Source organism: Pagrus major, chromosome 21, assembly GCF_040436345.1.
Source record: "Pagrus major chromosome 21, Pma_NU_1.0".
Classification (NCBI taxonomy): domain Eukaryota; kingdom Metazoa; phylum Chordata; class Actinopteri; order Spariformes; family Sparidae; genus Pagrus; species Pagrus major.
The window spans coordinates 33212086-33231481 of record NC_133235.1 but is presented as its reverse complement, the minus strand read 5'-3'; the positions used below and the strand labels follow the sequence as shown (position 1 = coordinate 33231481).

The 19396-nt window shown below is 41.1% G+C and overlaps 2 protein-coding genes across 2 annotated transcripts; one reads left to right on the top strand and one right to left on the bottom strand.

The window, feature by feature from the left end:
• Positions 1 to 1151: 1151 nt before the first annotated feature.
• Positions 1152 to 10649, bottom strand: LOC141016824 (immunoglobulin lambda-1 light chain-like). The gene is made up of 5 exons (XM_073491374.1): positions 10607 to 10649; positions 10185 to 10514; positions 3877 to 3924; positions 1850 to 2152; positions 1152 to 1733 (listed from the first exon to the last, which is right to left on the bottom strand). The coding sequence occupies exons 1-5, from the start codon at positions 10647 to 10649 to the stop codon at positions 1585 to 1587; spliced, it is 873 nt and encodes a 290-aa protein (XP_073347475.1). The 3' UTR covers positions 1152 to 1584.
• A 3694-nt stretch (positions 10650 to 14343) lies between these two features.
• On the top strand, positions 14344 to 19396 carry LOC141017111 (immunoglobulin lambda-1 light chain-like). The gene is made up of 5 exons (XM_073491728.1): positions 14344 to 14386; positions 14479 to 14805; positions 16904 to 16963; positions 18793 to 19095; positions 19212 to 19396. The coding sequence occupies exons 1-5, from the start codon at positions 14344 to 14346 to the stop codon at positions 19379 to 19381; spliced, it is 903 nt and encodes a 300-aa protein (XP_073347829.1). The 3' UTR covers positions 19382 to 19396.

Genomic DNA, 19396 nt, shown 5'->3' with positions numbered 1-19396 from the left:
AGAGAAAAGACAAACCAGACCAGAGAGGGAGAGGAGTTGATGAGTGTGTACAGCAGCAGATGTGAATCTGTTCTCAGTGGTTATTAGGACTCATAAAAAACTGTTGAGAGCCAACCAGCACTTCCTTCCTGCAGCAGACGGGCTGTGTGGGTTTCTGCTCTGCAGCCTTCTCACCGTCAGCTGCACTTTTTCACATGAACAACACAATGACAGTTACAACCACGGACCCACTTTGATTTCAGCGCTCAGTACTCACTGTCTCAGCTTTCATTTGTCTTTTTCAGCTGGGAGACAAAAAGCTTAAATCCTGAACTCAGGATGGCAAGGTGACAGTTTACTGAGTTTACTGAGTTTCTGCAGCCTGACCCCAACATAACACAACATATCAGGACATGTTGGAAAGGATCATAGTGTGTATACATTTTTAAGAACATCAACACAAAGACAATTTATCATTTATCCTTTAATGTTTATTATTTAAACTTTTTGTAAATGCTCATATTTACTATGTGATCGATGACTTGTGTTTCTCTTTGTGAAGCATTTTGTGATTCAATCTTGAAATGTGTAACATAAATATACATTTTAGTTGATGTATAATCAGAAACTATACCAATCCATTTCATCTTGATAAAGTTCTAAGAGTTAAATGACATTTTATTGGCTGATAAAAAATAAACACAGTCATCATTTAGCCAACATTCAAACTGGAGGCGGACTGATGAAGCTGCTGTGTGATCATTTTATAGCAGTTGTAGCTTCAAAGCAGCTCTCTCTGCTGTTTGTTCATGTGTGTAAACAACAGTGTCATCAGCGTAGAGTTTTACATCCACACTGACACAATTATAAAACAGGCTCAGCACTGAATCTGGTGGCACAGCCTCACCTCCTGACTTGTATATAATAGCTATATGTTTCTGTTCACTTCTCTTTCTTTAGCTTTGTTGTCCTTGTTTAGCTGTATGCTTATAGTCACATCTTCCTGTACATTTGTTCTTGCTGCTGTGTGAAAGTATATTGAGAGCTACTTACAACCAGTCAAATGACTTGTAGGTGTCAACATACATGGCCCATGAAGTTGATTCTGTTTCTGATTGTTGCTCTGAAGCCAAACTGAAATCCATAAAAACAAGGCTGTTTCTAAAACACACTGTGATTTTTCACTTTATTGAGAATGTTACACTGAGAGAATTCAACAAAGCTGCCACACTCTGCATAATGTATTAAAAAGAAAGACAAGAAGAGAAAAATACCAAAACAATCAAATATCCAGCAGACAGCTAATGATTCAGCTTCATTTTCTATTATTATACAAGTCACAATTCAAAGTGGAAATAAACTAGAGGATGAAAATAACACTATACCACAGAATTTATACTCAGTCACTGCAAATATATATGTGTATATATGTATTTATATATGTACGATGATACATTTTACAACCAACCACAAAGCATGAAAACTGACATTTGTGACTGCTGATCAAAGTGATCAATGAGATGAACTGATGAGATTTGATGTTGAGAAAAGGCGAGCAGAAAACAGTCAGTCAGCATGTGTGCAGTTGGTGGACGGTCCCTTGTTTCAGAGGATCATCAGCAGAGAGAGTCCACAGCAGTACACCAGACTCTTCACTATCAGCATTGTGTAGAGCACACAGAGAAGCCTGACCTGGTACTGAGACGGCCCAGATGCTACTTGTGGAGGTGCTGGATCTGGAAGAGCTGGAACCTCTGAAACAGAAGAGGAGGCCAAAAGAAATGTCAGTCCTCTGCTCCTCTGCTCTCTTTGACAGCGTCTCCACATGAAGCTGAATCACTGCTGAACACAGTCACCAAGCCTTCATTACCTTGTTCTGTTTGGGCCTCCACTGTGCCCCCCTCGTGCTGGACGGAGCAGCGGTATTTATACGTGTAGAAAGAGTCCTGATCAACCAGCAAGATGGCGGCGGTGCGTCCCGACTCTCTGAGCTCCAGCTGCTCTCCCTCAGCAGGGAGCCACTCCTCCTCATTCTCCTTTCGTCTGTTCCAGGAGAACTGGACCAGAGGAGGAAACATGGCTGAGGCCACACACAGCAGGGAGCTCTTCCCCTCCAGGTGGGCTCTGGATGCTGCTGGGTACACGCTCACCACGGGCTTCACTACCTGCTCACCTGAAGTTTGACAGCAGCAACAAGCAGCACAGACACACATTGACACAGTCAACAGCAGCTTACAGCACTGCACTGCATTCAGTGTGATCCTGGAAACTACATGGACTCTGATCACTAAACTACTCATCAATACAGCACAAAGTCCAACACATAGACTGGATTCACCTGCACATCAAACACACTCATCATGTCATGTCATCATATGTTATATGGGGACAAACAACATTATGTGTTCAGCACTTCTTTCTTTCAATGTGCACATTCATCATTATTATGACTATTACTAATAATAATATAACATCATATTTTCATACGATGGAAAATCTTCATGTGTATCATGATAAAAGACATATTATAATAAAGGACATATTTACCCTCAAGTTTAGTACGCGCTGCCATTTTAATGTTTACATTATCCACCACATATTATAAATATTTTTAAAAAAATGCATCTTGAATTTCATGTTTTATATTGTTTCATATTTACACTTAATACACAATTACAAATACATGTTTTCATATGACTAATGTGAAAAAAGATGTAATTTAATATAAAAGAAGGTAAAACTTTGTTGGTTTAATAAAATACAATACAATATATATTGACCTTCACATGAAATACTTTTTAAAGTTATTACAACATGTCTAACATATGACAGATTTACCACCGTGTACTTTAGTCCAGCCGCTAAAGAAAAACAAGTCAGTACATCAAGAATATCATATTTCTTTTTTTCAGTATTTTTACATTTATACACAATTACAATGATTTGTTCAGATATGTCAAATATGAATAACAACTGCTTTGTAATATAATATGAAAAAAGGTAAGAATTTATTGATCCTTTACAGGAACTTCACATATGATTAAATTAAATGTGATAATATAATATAATATAATATAATATAATACGTCTTATTGAAAACAGTATGTCGTACACAATATTTACCATCACGCGCTGCTAATACATTTACTTTTAAGTATTTGAAATTAGGTTTGGAATTATTCTTTTTTTTGTTTAAATTATACATGAAATTATTAATTAATATATTTATTATTATATATCAATTATTTAAAAGTCAATCACCCTAAAAAATACATATTTGCATGTGTCATTGTATAACATACTATATTATTTTTTCAAATGTTTGTTATATTTTAGTATAATGTGCATGTTATATTTATTGTAATATCATATTCAGTGTCTGTCTTCATGTATAAATATATCTCACACTAAAAGACATATGTACCATCATATAAAATACAATTGTCATGAGGTCAGTTTGACCATTTAATAAAGACTTATTAATTATCCTATACAACAGATTTAAAGTTATATGTTTTTCAAATACATTTCCTGACATATATTAAATGATGTTTAATATCATATATGATGTTGTTTTATAAAAACAAGAGATGGTGCTGAATTACTGAGAGGATCAAATACTGTATATTTGTAACATTGTCAATATCAAACTTTTTCTATATGAATTAGTTTGATCTCCTGCAGAAATAAAGAAGAACTTCAGTTGTGCAGTGAGATTTAAACATCTTTTCAGGAGTTATGAACCTTTTTATGTAACAATAGCTGCACGGCTGCAAGAATTCTCTACTAATTATGAACAAACTAACATGTAAAGCCTGAAGCAGCAGAAACTCATTAAAAACACATTTTCAACTTGTTCAATAAAACAACTGAAGGAAAATGAAGCTTTATTCTTACCTGTTACAAACAGTTTAGTTCCAGAGCCAAAGATGTAAACCCAGTTTCCTCCCACAGTGAAACAGCGTAATACAAAAACCTGTGTGCTGTTGAACGTGTCGGCTGAGGTGAACGAGTTCAAATGATGAAGCAGGATCATATTTCAGCTCCATGATGTGTTTCTCTAATGTTCATATCAACATGACTGTCTCTTCTTTTATTGTCTTTTTAGACACACTAGCAGTGTTGCTCTATGGATGATGTCTGTTGCTCCACTACTTTGGTCCACATGGATTGGACCTGGACCAAAGGATGGATGGATGGACTGACATGACATTTTCTACAGACATTCTTGGTCCCCAGAGGATGAACTTCATTCATTGACTTTGTTGATTCTGACTTTTTATCTAGCTCCACCAGCAGGTCCACAAGTTCCTGGTCCTCAGTTGGCGGCCCAGTCGACACCTGTTCCCGCTTCCTTGTCGGTGGGTCAGCAGACTTGGTCAAGAGCCGGACCAGTGGTCTTTCCTGATACCTGTCCAGACCTCCAGCTGCCGGCCTCCTGCTCTGCCTTGCAGCAGTCCTCTGTTACTGTTCTGCAGCAACATGTCTGAGCTGAGCTGCAGCTGTCTCCAGTTCCTGTGCTGAATCAGTCTCCTGTGGCTGTGGTTCTGTAACCTCTTGTTTTCCTGACTCTGACAGCTCCACCAGCTCCAGTGGCAGCTCCTGCCAAACCTCTCAGGGGGGCAACTGTTGTGATGATGTCTGAGGTGACTTAGGTAAATGAAGGCAGCTGATATTGTCATGTTGCAGTGAACTATTTGTACAGTTTGGATGAACATTACACAGTGATCATCAACAGATTGGTCGCCATTCATGAGTTCACCCTCAAGACACCTTTAGATGTAAAGGTAACTACATCTTAGAGCCAAATAAAGGGGCGGAAGACTGGAAGACACAAGCTTGAGAAGCAACATATGAAACGAGGGATGCACTTTGAGCACCTCAGGTAGTCTGAGCCGGGCCAGCGCATGATTTATCATCTTAACAATGTCAAAAGGACCAATGTACCTTGGCGCCAATTTCCGAAAGTCCGTCTGGAGAGGGAGATTAGCAGCCATGAAAGGCGACATACCTGTAGCGGCACTGACGAGGGTGTTGCGTGCGTACTCAACCGAGGACAGATGAGTGGCCCAGGAGACAGGATGCTGGGCGGAGATGCAGTGCAGCTCCAACTCCAAATCCTGGTTAGCCCGCTCCGTCTGCCTGCTGGATTGCGGGTGGTATCTCGAAGAAAGGTGGCCCTCTGTCAGACACACTGTTAAAAGGAATCCCATGAAGCTTGAAGACGTGCAGGACGAGGAGGTTGGCGGTCTCCAGGGTGGACGGGGGGACAAAATGCACAGCTTTAGAAAATCTGTCAATAATGGTGAGTATGACGGTGTTACCTCCGGAGGGCAGCAGACCTGTGACGAAGTCCAGGGCGATGTGGGACCAGGGTCGATGGGGCACTGGCAGCGGTCATAACAGGCTAGTGGGGGCGCTATGAGAGGCCTTTCCGCGGGCGCAGATGGAGCAGGCGGAGACGAACCCCCTGGTGTCTGAGTAGATCGCTGGCCACCAAAAACGATGCCTGATGAAGGACAGGGTCTTCTGAAAACCTGGATGGCAGGCCAACTTCAAGGAATGGCCCCACTGGAGCACTTGAGACCTGGTAGAATCTGGAACAAACACATGGCCGGGGGGACAGTCACTGGGGGGAGGATGAGAGCGCTGTGCCACCAGGACTGAGTGCTCCACGTCCCACCTAGCTGCTGCCACAACACATCTGGGGGAGAGAATGGGTTCCTCAGAGGTCTCCTCCTCGGAGAGGAAGAACTGGCGAGAGAGAGCGTCAGACTTAGTGTTTCTGGACCCGGGGCGGTATGTGAGAGAGTAATGAAAACGCCCCAGGAACAAAGCCCACCATGCCTGGCGGGAGTTCAGTCATCTGGCTGAGCGCAGGTATGCCAGATTCTTATGATTGGTCCATACCAGAAAAGCTGTCTGAGTGAGAGCAGGCGATTAGACACCTCCCGGCCCTGCACCGGGAAATCAAATATCTTTAGCACTTCTGCAGAAAATAAAGGATATGACTGGAGGAATGGAGCCTGGGATCTAGACACTGCTACTGCCCACTGAGAGGCCCTATCACACAGCAGACTCTTAATAAAAGCGATCTTGGCTCTGTCAGTACAATATGTGTTGGGTTGCTGATCGAAAACTAGGGAGCACCGATGTAAAAACCCCTCACACCCACCTAACTCACCAGAATATCTAGCTGGGATAGGGATATATGGCTCACACGAGGAAGCGGGGACAGCCTCAGAAGCAGAGGAAGCTGCAGCAGGTGGAGGTGCGGGGCCTGTACCCGCAGTGACGAGCGACAGCTAGGAGCACACCTGGTCCATGCGGCCTCCTAGCTGCGTCACGCTGGTGGTCAAACCTCGTAGGGCATCCATCACCTCCCGGAGGGTTTGCTCATGGTGTCCTACCATGACTCCTTGAGAGGTGAGCGCATGACGCAGATGCTCGGTCTCTGCTGGGTCCATGTTGGCCAGATTGTTCTGTTATGTCGAGTTTCTGTTTGGATCCAAATGCGGAGAGAGCGGAGATGTTACGCCCCGTTGCCGGGGAAAATGATAAAGTAAAAAGGGTGAAAAACTACAAGACCACCACACGTTTGCCGCCATTCAGTGTATTCTCTTTTCAGCCACGTTTCTCTCATGCTTCTCTCTCAACACGCAAAAAAAAGGCATCAACAATCGATCGCTGTGCAGCACATCCGCCACAGAGTTGACAAAGAAAATAGAAAAATACAATTGAGTTTTTAAACATGACTTATGCAAATGCATTCTCATAAAAGGTAAGTAAAAGATTGTGAACAAAAACTGATGTGAAATAAACTATTTTATCTATTACTGTTGATACTGTCTCTGTTGTCGTTTCTGTACCTGTGAGGCAAAAGCAGTTGAACACAGAACAGATGATCAATCATCATTTTAACCTTTTTAGCTCAGAATACATGAAACAATGAATTATTCCATTTTTAATCACTATACCTAATGAATTATTATGTTACACTTTGAACAACATGAATTACATTGTTTTTAATCAAATCTTGCCATGAATTAGTTTTTAGCCATAAGCTTGGTCTTTTTATCATGCACAACTTTATAACCATGACAGAGACAGTAGTTGAGGTGTAACAGAATTTATTGGAACTCGGAGGATTCTTTGAGGGGGATGTAGTGGAGTGAGGCTGGTCGGCAGGCAGGCAGGCAGGCAGGCAGGGTCGGCTGGGGGCAGCGCCGGTGGAAACTCTGGAAGCCGGGGCGAAGAGGCGCTGGAGTTTTCTGCCACGTGGGAGAACAAACAAAATCATATGAGTCAGGGCTCACAGAGGAAAAAAACACAAGGAGGTCCGTGGGACGTAGAATATTAGATCTAAGAGATATACAAAGCTAACACTAAGGTTAGAGGCCGTTGATCATAAATACCGTAACTGGCAGAACAATCTGGCGTCGGAGTGGAGATGAGACCGGGGTTATATAGCAGGAGATGATGAATGGAATGATCTGCAGGTGTGCCTCTCCGCTGCTGCCACACCCACAGGTCCAGACACAAAGGCAAACAGGAACAGGTGAGAGAAAAGGGAGGGGGCAGACAGACAGGGGGAGAACATAAAAAACAACAACAACCCCGACTGCCACGGTCAGACCGTGACAACAAAGGTGAAGAGACAGAAGAGGACGCTGACAGGAAATTAAGAGGAGAGACAGAGACAGTGACCAAGTGAGAGACAAAAGATAAAAGCCAAAAGACAGAGTCTCAGACTGGCTTTTAGTGGTCAGAGACAGCTTCACTAAATAAGAGTCTGCAGACAGACGCAGACGTGTTGTGTGAAGCACTTGTTCAAACTTTGAGTGCCACACAGCAAAAATGACTGTTGTGTTTCTCTCCGGTTTATATCTGTATTTGATAACTGACAGATATTTAAATCTTGTTGAAAATGTTTCAGCCAACCACAAGAATGTGTCGAATTTCGTTGGTGTAATTTATTGTTCGTCCTGTCCCGGCGCAAGCGGTGTTTCTTGACGTCTGTGGACCAGTTGTGGAAAACGTCCCAGTGCATTAAATGAAATGCACCCATCCCCATAGCAACCGCTCTGTTTCGGAAGTAGACGCGCATGCGCATTCACGTACTGCTGAGCGAAATCTCTGGTCGTTAGCTGATAAGCAGTTTTTTTTCAAGTTGTTCTGTGTCGTTGAAATTGAATATAATAACATGAAACACAACTGTTTACTCTCCTACTGATTTTAATTGGGACATTTTACAACGAACGGAAAGACATTAAACGTAGTGCACGTTTTGAAGGCATCGGGCTCTCTCCGAGGGGAGGGGGAGAGAAGCAGGGCAAGAGCCGTGAGGAAGAGAGGGAGATGTCCGGCCAAGGCTCCGTCCAGCATGGACCAAAACTCAGCACGGATAGTTCAGAAACAATTCGGAATGAGTTAAAAGCAATTTATAAACAGACATAGTAGTGTTCAAGACTGCATATTGCTAGCGGATCTATTTTCTGACCCAAAGTGCGGCCGTGACTGGTTCTGAATGAGGGCTTCAGCAGGCAGCCGCTCTCCCCCCTCTTCCTGGTACTGCGTACCGCCACTGAATCTTTTAGTGGTACGCAGTACCGGACCGTACCGGCTTACTTTCACCCCTGGCGATGACGATGTGCTGCGTTCACTGTCCACAGCCTCTGAGCCTGCTCTTCAGCAGCTTGATAACTCAGGAACACAAAGCACACAGCCCCTGAGCCACAGAGCGATGAGCAGCAGCGGCAGTGACAGACTGTCGTTCAGCCGCTAAACAAGTAGCACAAAGCACACGCACAGACCCCCTGAGCCAATAACAGAGCTGCTGCGGCAGCAACGCACTCCTGTAGCGGCTAACGTTAGCATAAAGCACACAGCTGAGAAAGTGTGGCTCTTACCGACCCCAACTTTAACACATATTGTTCAAACTACCATTGACTTGTACATGTTTGTCCGTCTGGCCTCTCCGGACACAAAGAGTACAGAAGTGGATTGAGTCTCTGTGTCAATCTGTCAAACGAGGCGATGCTGATCAAATCTAAACACAGATTCTGTTCCTACATCGACTGTTTCTCACCTCAAATGTTTTCACAAACACATTTTAGTACCAGATCCTTTGTTACCAGCCTGACACCATTTTGTTTCCTGTTTCAGAACAGACGAGCCAAAACCAAGCCCCGCCCACCTCGCTGTGATTTTATTGGTCCAGTGCAGCACAGTGCATTCTGGGAGTTTTATCTTTCCTACCTCTTCAACAAGAGCAGTGAAACACTTCTTAAACATGTGACCTTTGTGGCCATGTTTGTTTGTTTGTTTGTTTGTTTGTTTGTTGTCGGCCCTTGATGACACAAAGTCATTTCAGCCTCTGTTCATATAAAATCTTGACTTGTGCAGCTTTAAATGTTACAAAGTGTTTCATTGTTTAAAGTTTTCAGTCAGTTGATTAAATATCAAGTCATTAACTTTCCAGATGCTGAAGTGTCGGTCTGGAGACACTTTTGTCCTGATGGTGGCGCTAGAGGAAAGGTCAGGAGGTCACCATAAATGTTAGGGTTCATCCTCTGGGAAGCAGAAACATCCACAGGAAACTGATGGAAATGTGTCCAAAAAGACGAGCGTCCTAATAAGCTGCTGCTAGAAGGACAAAGTCCTGAGCTGACATGTCCAAGATTTGTCTTTTAAAATGTAATAAAGTGAAATGATGTGGTGAAATCTGCTGAAAGGTGTTAAACAACAAGTGCTGCTGGAAGTGTTTTCATTCAGAGACATTAGTGTTGTGAGGGACGGATGGACTTTATTCAGCAGCAGGACGTTGGGCTGTAAAAATTTGATTATGTTTGAGATCATTTTATTGAAATATTCTGAAGTATGTTTGTTGTTTTACTGATTCATCTGGATTATGTTTGAGTTTGTCATTGAATTATTTTCCTCTTTATTTCATCATTGTGTTTGTGTTTGTGTCCTTTTTCCTCACTGTGTGAAACAACAATAAACCTGCTGGGATATCTGATCAAAATATAAATAAATATAATATGAAATAAATCCCTCAGTTCAGTGTGTTTGTGACTGTGGCTGAGATGGAGGTGAAATATGTGAACCTGGGCTGTGGTTTACTGCTCTCTTCCTGTCACAAACACTGTTTGACGTCTGTTCATCTGTTGGTTTTTGTTCAGGCTGCTCGCATCATTTCTCACTGTGGGCGACACTCACACAGGAGCAGCAGTAGGTGGCTGAATGAAGGAGTTTAACTGTCTGGATCTTCAACTCACAGCCGTTCTGATTATTCACAGCTGAGAAATCATTTTGCTGAGGATGATTGTACGTGCTAGCTATGCTACAATCACTCAACTTAAGAAGTAGAATCCTTGTGAATGTTTCTGTGTCTTTCTTCTCGTACCACCATACATATGGATAGCCGTTGTAACACTTGTCAGTTCCTCGACAGCTGAAGGAGACGTCTCCATCAACTCTCATGGTCAATGTTAAATCGTCCTGAATCAGCTGTGCTGCCATGGCAACCAGCGCTGTAGAGAAGCAGACAGATAGATGAAGGTCAGTGTGACAGTGTTTGTTCCAGGTGGACTTTGTTGGCTCCTGATTGGCTGGAAACACTCACCTGAACACAGACAGCACAGAGCAGCAGCTGGGAGGAAAAGCATTTTGTGCAGTGGTGTTTCCTCTGGTGAACCTGGGGAGAAGTGGCGCTCTGACGCAGCTGAGGCCAAACGAGGACGAGCTGCGAGATCAGACGAGGGCCACGTGGTTTCTAACAGGTCCTCAGAGCTCCCATCAGCCCCTGCGGTGCACAGATAAGGCCGCTGTCTGACAAAAGGCCTTTTTCACAGCACAGATTTTGACTCGTCATAGAAGGAGAAGCACAAGTGTTACTAATAACATTAACGATGACTCAGCTCTGTTCAAGTGTCCCAGTCAGCCATGATGGTGTGACAGTGAGCCAACAGGAACAAAACCAGGACCCTGAACTGAAGCAGCTAAATGGAATTCAGCCATCAGGATTTTATTGTTTACACCAGAAAAAGGCCTCATTTCAAAAAGATCAAAAATATTATAATGAGAGTTGTCTGATGTCACTGTTTTTGTACACTGTAAATAATTTTAGTCCGATTTGATTTTAGGTTTATTTTTGGTGTAATTTTATTGTGAAACAGTTTGAAGCTGGTGTATAATCTGAATATTTTAGTTCAGGTTTAATCTGAAAATCTTTGGTACAATCTGAATGTTTGAACTGAAGTTCGTTATAACTTCCTTTGATACAAAACAGCTTTTGTTAAATTGACGAATAGTATCATGAAGTACTATCTCTAGTGCTCATTTTTCAGTTTATTTTAGTTCATTTAATTTAGAATAAAAAGACAAACAGCAGCTGATTTACTGATTTAATGTTTTCTGTAAATGTTTTCTCAGATGAAGCTCTAGTGAAAGTTCAACCAGTGAAAGCAGGTCATTGCTGTCCTCCAGCCGTTGCTGTCCAGCAAAAAAAGTTTTGTTCCTTTCGTCACTCAAATTTCACTGTTATTTTAATCACCTCACTTAATTTTTTTTACATGTAAACACAGAAGCTGTGCTGTGATGTCATTATTAACACTCACTTATTACTGATGCATTTCATGAGTCAGTTTTCCTGTTTGTTACAGTCGAGCAAACTGAGAGAGGTCAACCTAACAAACACAGCCAGGAAACTAAAAGAAATGAGACTGAAGACTAAAATCAACTCCACTGTTCAACTTGAGAACAAAACTCACTGACTCATCCTGAATGTTCTGAGATGATTCAAGTTAATACTATAGCAGCACCATGTGACAGTGTTTTTATGTGTCTCACTTTATTTCTGTTTCTATGTTTTTATATGGACTTTGTTGGCTCCTGATTGGCTGGAAACACTCACCTGAACACAGACAGCACAGAGCAGCAGCTGGGAGGAAAAGCATTTTGTGCAGTGGTGTTTCCTCTGGTGAACCTGGGGAGAAGTGGCGCTCTGACGCAGCTGAGGCCAAACGAGGACGAGCTGCGAGATCAGACGAGGGCCACGTGGTTTCTAACAGGTCCTCAGAGCTCCCATCAGCCCCTGCGGCGCACAGATAAGGCCGCCGCTGCCGATCGACGGCTCGGCTGAAGCTGCTGTGTGATAGAAATAGAAACAAACATTGATGTGAGCACAAACACATTCAGGTTGGTGGTGAATTTAGTAGCACAGACTGTTACCTGTTGTTGAACAGCTGTGATGAAAAGACTAAAGTACAAATCCACAAAACTCCTCCACTGTGATTTGAAGCCTTAAACGTCCCCTTACATTTCTGTCATTTCACTCAATCATTTCATTTCTATGACACATCAAACCTTTTCCACACACAGTGTCACATCTTTATTGTGTCTCCTGTTGTTCAGTCTCTTCATTAAAGCTACACGATGTTTCACTGAGTGAAAGATTCAAAGCCAAGACTCCATCAAATGGATCATTTCAACATGTCTGCTGCATCATTTTACACACATTTCCCCAAAATCCAGCCTGACACATTTGGTATTTGTGTAAACTTTGGGATCTCCAGCAGAACGTCAGATAAGGTTCAGAGGGTTAGTTTGTAAAGACGAAGCCAGCGGAGGCTTCAGAAGAGTTGAAGTCCAGCTGTGCTCCTCATATGTGAAGCAGTGGTTCTGGTGCTGTTCCCTGGAAGGAGCACCAGAACCACTGGAAGGAGTCGATCACATGCTGGATTTCTGTGTTTGCTGCTGGTGCTGACATTAAACATCACAGAGAAACACCACCACCCTGTGGTCGCTCACAGGAAGTGCAGGGACATCCAAGTGATGCTGATGACGGTCGCCATGACGACACAATGATGCTCCGACCTCTTATTTTACTGACGACAAACCCACAGTGACATCTAGTGGATAAAAAACACACAGCAGTAAATGAGGAGTATTACTGGCATTATTGTTGTTTCTATTATACGCTGGTAAACACATTTGACCTGATAACAAATAAAGAAAAGATTTATTTCAGTATAAAATATATTTATTGTCTCAGAAAGTAAATTCACATTTTCATATTTGTGAGTGTGTGTGTCAAACCATTCTTCATTCAAACTGAATATTTGATGTTAATATCATATTTATTCATGAACATATAAAAACATAGAAACAGAAATAAAGTGAGACACATAAAAACACTGTCACATGGTGCTGCTATAGTATTAACTTGAATCATCTCAGAACATTCAGGATGAGTCAGTGAGTTTTGTTCTCAAGTTGAACAGTGGAGTTGATTTTAGTCTTCAGTCTCATTTCTTTTAGTTTCCTGGCTGTGTTTGTTAGGTTGACCTCTCTCAGTTTGCTCGACTGTAACAAACAGGAAAACTGACTCATGAAATGCATCAGTAATAAGTGAGTGTTAATAATGACATCACAGCACAGCTTCTGTGTTTACATGTAAAAAAAATTAAGTGAGGTGATTAAAATAACAGTGAAATTTGAGTGACGAAAGGAACAAAACTTTTTTTGCTGGACAGCAACGGCTGGAGGACAGCAATGACCTGCTTTCACTGGTTGAACTTTCACTAGAGCTTCATCTGAGAAAACATTTACAGAAAACATTAAATCAGTAAATCAGCTGCTGTTTGTCTTTTTATTCTGAATTAAATGAACTAAAATAAACTGAAAAATGAGCACTAGAGATAGTACTTCATGATACTATTCGTCAATTTAACAAAAGCTGTTTTGTATCAAAGGAAGTTATAACGAACTTCAGTTCAAACATTCAGATTGTACCAAAGATTTTCAGATTAAACCTGAACTAAAATATTCAGATTATACACCAGCTTCAAACTGTTTCACAATAAAATTACACCAAAAATAAACCTAAAATCAAATCGGACTAAAATTATTTACAGTGTACAAAAACAGTGACATCAGACAACTCTCATTATAATATTTTTGATCTTTTTGAAATGAGGCCTTTTTCTGGTGTAAACAATAAAATCCTGATGGCTGAATTCCATTTAGCTGCTTCAGTTCAGGGTCCTGGTTTTGTTCCTGTTGGCTCACTGTCACACCATCATGGCTGACTGGGACACTTGAACAGAGCTGAGTCATCGTTAATGTTATTAGTAACACTTGTGCTTCTCCTTCTATGACGAGTCAAAATCTGTGCTGTGAAAAAGGCCTTTTGTCAGACAGCGGCCTTATCTGTGCACCGCAGGGGCTGATGGGAGCTCTGAGGACCTGTTAGAAACCACGTGGCCCTCGTCTGATCTCGCAGCTCGTCCTCGTTTGGCCTCAGCTGCGTCAGAGCGCCACTTCTCCCCAGGTTCACCAGAGGAAACACCACTGCACAAAATGCTTTTCCTCCCAGCTGCTGCTCTGTGCTGTCTGTGTTCAGGTGAGTGTTTCCAGCCAATCAGGAGCCAACAAAGTCCACCTGGAACAAACACTGTCACACTGACCTTCATCTATCTGTCTGCTTCTCTACAGCGCTGGTTGCCATGGCAGCACAGCTGATTCAGGACCAGTTATCACTGACCAGGAGAGTTGGTGAAAACATCATCTTGAGCTGTGGAGGAACTGAGCAGTGTGATAAAAAACAGGTCTACTGGTACCAGAAGCCAGAAACAGAACCACTCACAGTGATTCTACGTATTGATCTGAATGATGGGAAAGTTAATTCTCGCTACAATCATCCTCAGCAGGTTGATTTCTCAGCCTCGAGGAAGCAGCACGGCTGTGAGCTGACGATCACGGGCATCAAACTCCTTCATTCAGCCACCTACTACTGCGTCTGTTATAAGAGTGTCGCCCACAGTGAGAAATGATGCGAGCAGCCTGAACAAAAACCAACAGATGAACAGATGTCAAACAGTGTTTGTGACAGGAAGAGAGCAGTAAACCACAGCCCAGGTTCACATATTTCACCTCCATCTCAGCCACAGTCACAAGCTGAAGGCAGAACTCTGAACACAAACACTTCCTTTAGCCCCTTCACAGTAAAAGCCTTCGAGGCCACGATCAGCTTAGATTCAATCAAATTAAATAGATTCCAGTTGTCTATTTCTTACAATGGAACAAAACATCACAACATCCAAAGAAACTTGTCAAAGCCTTCATGCAGTATAATCCTCTTCTCCATGATGCTCCAAACACTCCGTTTGGTCTCAATGTGTCTGAAGACACTGTTGTTGTCTGCGTGTGTTTTAGTTTTCATCATCTTCTGCAGAATTCAGGTTGAAAGAGAGAACGAGTCACATCCACTGTCCTCAGATCAGCTCCCTGCATCACTCACTTTCATCCCCAGCTTGTAAAGAAAACTAAATGTGGACTCGGCAAAGCAGACGTAGTTGTTGCTGTAGTTTCAGAACTGACACAAACATTTGATGCAGTCAGCGATGAAATTCTTCTTTCTGAACGTTCAACTTGAACTTTTCTGTTTCGTCTTCATCAAACATGACGCAGCAAGTTAAAGTCAATAATGAACTCTCAGTGGTGTTCCACAAGGGTCAGCATCGGGCCCTCTCATCATTCAGCTTATACACTGTAAAAACTGTAAAAACAACAGGAAATACTTCAGCAGCCAGGGCATCTAGAAAATACTGTAAAACAACAGAAAAAAAGTTTAGAGTTTAGTTTAAATTTCACATGAGATCGTCTTTTGTTTTTTAGCCTTTAATGTTTAATTAAGACCACAAAAAATGAAACTACCTTTAAATTTGGTCGAACTCTGGTAATCAGGCTTACAGTTGCAGAAGAGTGCTGTTATTACTTTATTATTAGTTATTATTATTAGTTAATTATATTATTTGTTGTCACCGTCTGAAGCAGAATGCTCATCAGAGCTGAGCAGACGGTGGAGCGCAGTCAGGCGGTGTCTCTAACTTTGTGAAATTCATTGTTAGAAAGTTCATAAAACCACATTTAACGTTTTTAATGAGTTCATATCCATAAATGTAAAACATATTTGCCAATTAACAAACTAATCTATGCAAAACTACAGAACCAAGACTCCTTTTACTGTTAATTGTCACTAGTTTGACTATATTTTATAAACGTACTTACAGTATTAAACCTGAATGTAACAGTAACTTCTGTCAAATAAAAATAAATGTTTATGATACATTTGCAAAAATAGTTTAATTTTGAAACATTTTCATGGTTATTCACATTTACATATTTTTCATGTTATTTTATTTTATCAGACATGTAAATTCAGTCTGTTTGAAATTTTATTGACATTTTTGTGTATTTCATAAAATACAGGACACATCTGTGTAATTACAGATTTTATGTTTTACAACATAAACAATATTAATATGAATGTGTCCTCCCCAACAGTGTGACAGCATTAATGTACACCTCTATACTGATGACACTGTTTTATACACATGAAAACACAGCAGAGTGAGCTGCTTTGAAACCTAAACACAGCAAGAATCTTCTTCTTCGACCTGCTGCTGGAATAAAGTCCATCCCTCCCTCACAATGCTCATCTAAACTTCCTGCAGCTCCTTCACAGTAAAAGCCTTCCAGCACATGTGTTGAAACTTATACATGTCCTATATCTGTAGTTCAATATACATTAATTATTATGTCCATTATTCCTTCTGTCACATTGTTATTTAGTTTTTATCAGTTTTTATCATCATCATATTTACATATGATGATATGAATTATTGTATGAATGTTGACAGGAATCTTGATAATAACACACTGATGTTCTACATGATGTTAAACACAGACACACAGTCATCTGTATAATCTCTATATACACTGTGAACTATATGTGAAGATTAGAGAAACACATGATGGAGCTGAAATCTGATGGTGGTGGATCATTTGGACCGGTTGAGCTCAGCTGACACATTCAACAGCAGACAGGTTTTTGTCACAGTGTGTTTCACTGTGGGAGGATCCAGTGACTCCAACAGATACCTCATCTTTGGCTCTGGAACTAAACTGTATGTAACAGGTAAGACTCAACTTTCATTTTCCTTCACTAGTTTTATTGGACAAGTTGTTCACTTTTGTTATGCGTCCATGTTCTCGCTCATGTTCACTTAATCTTAAAGTAATGAGAGAAACTCAGCAGTGATGTCGGAGCTCCGCTCTGTTTCCTCGTCAGCTGCTGTTCAGTCAAACTTCACGCTGGTTTTCTTCTCTCTCCTGAAAGAAATTAAATTCTACATGAATGATTGTGGAGGATTTTCCTGCTCTGTTCATCGCTCGACTTTTTCAATCTCCAGTTAATCAAAGTGAATTGAAGAGATGAGCAGGATTCTTCAAACTCTCACAGTTGATTTGAAAATTCACATTCAAATGCAGATTAATGAATGTAGCACATCTCCAGTGTTTGATCGTCTCAGTCAATGTGTCTTATTTGTTGGTTCTTACCTGCTTCTTTATTTGTGATGTATTTGATTTAAATGTATTTTAAATAATATATGGTGGTGGATATATATTTGCGTAATATTGTAAAAGTGTTTTAAAATAATAATTTGTATGATACAAAATGTATTAAGAAGTGTATATAAATATATTTACATTGTAATATATATTTTTGTATACCTGGAAATATTGTGGAAAATATACTCTATAACAGAAAATATTCGATATTCGTTGTCATATAAAATACATTAAGCATCAGGATTTTTACAATTTTACCACAATATATTGTCAAAGTATATTTACTACATGAATGTATATTAAAATCCATATACCTCTTACACACACACACACACACACACACACACACACACACATATATATACACACACATACATATACACACATATATATATATAGATATGTATATGTGTGTGTGTGGTATATGGATTTTAATATACATATATATATATATATACATATATACATATATATATACATACATATACATACATACACATTTTGTATGAAACGTACGTATGATGGAGAATATAAAAATGAGGAAACAGAAAAATAAATAAAGAAGAAGAAATAAAGAAAAAAAATATTTCAGTATAAAATACGTAAATTCACAATTTCATATTTGGCAAATAACATTAAAAATATTGAGTTTATGATGAATTATTATGAACTGAATATGTTTTGCTTTGCGTGTGTTAATGTTGTATTACAGAGAATATGTATATCATCATATATATCATGAAAAAATCTCTAATTTATTATAGAAGTTAATATTGTAGGCTTTATCTGATGGATGTAGTTTTTCATTAATTATTTTCCTTTATATTAAAATATTGACTATTTAATTTGTTGCAGATTGTTTAGATTAAGGTCTTTACACACTGGAGGAGTTTATTTCCTGCGATTAATTTTGAACTGATGTTTATGTCATGAGTACTACGGCCAAAAAGCGACATCATTTTTTCATAGCGAGGTCGATTTTTTGAGTTTTCGCGACGCTAATGACGGCATCAACCAATCATGTTGTAGGAAACGGACGTCAGGTCACAGCTGATGAGAATGGCGGACCTGTTGGTTGTTTCTGTTCCTCATCAGTCTGTATTATTCACGTCGCTGTTGGTGTGAATAATTTGAACCAGTTGTAAGGACGAGTGTTTCTCATAGTAGTGTTATTTATTGGTGTCGTCCCCGGTGTGTAAAGGCCTTAAATACTCTGAATAACAGCAGCAGGTGAATCCAGTCTATGTGTTGGACTTTGTGCTGTATTGATGAGTAGTTTAGTGATCAGAGTCCATGTAGTTTCCAGGATCACACTGAATGCAGTGCAGTGCTGTAAGCTGCTGTTGACTGTGTCAATGTGTGTCTGTGCTGCTTGTTGCTGCTGTCAAACTTCAGGTGAGCAGGTAGTGAAGCCCGTGGTGAGCGTGTACCCAGCAGCATCCAGAGCCCACCTGGAGGGGAACAGCTCCCTGCTGTGTGTGGCCTCAGCCATGTTTCCTCCTCTGGTCCGGTTCTCCTGGAACAGACGAAAGGAGAACGAGGAGAAGTGGCTCCCTGCTGAGGGAGAGCAGCTGGAGCTCAGAGAGCCGGGACGCACCGCCGCCATCTTGCTGGTTGACGGGAACGCTCTCTACACGTATAAATACCGCTGCTCCGTCCAGCACGAGGGGGGCACAGTGGAGGCCCAAACAGAACAAGGTAATGAAGGCTTGGTGACTGTGTTCAGCAGTGATTCAGCTTCATGTGGAGACGCTGTCAAAGAGAGCAGAGGAGCAGAGGACTGACATTTCTTTTGGCCTCCTCTTCTGTTTCAGAGGTTCCAGCTCTTCCACCATCAACTCCACCAGTAGCTCTTGGGCCGTCTCAGTACCAGGTGAAGCTGCTCTGTGCGCTCTACACAGTGCTGATAGTGAAGAGTCTGGTGTACTGCTGTGGACTCTCTCTGCTGATGATCCTCACAAACAAGAGACCGTCCACCAACTGAAGATGAAGTCCAGAG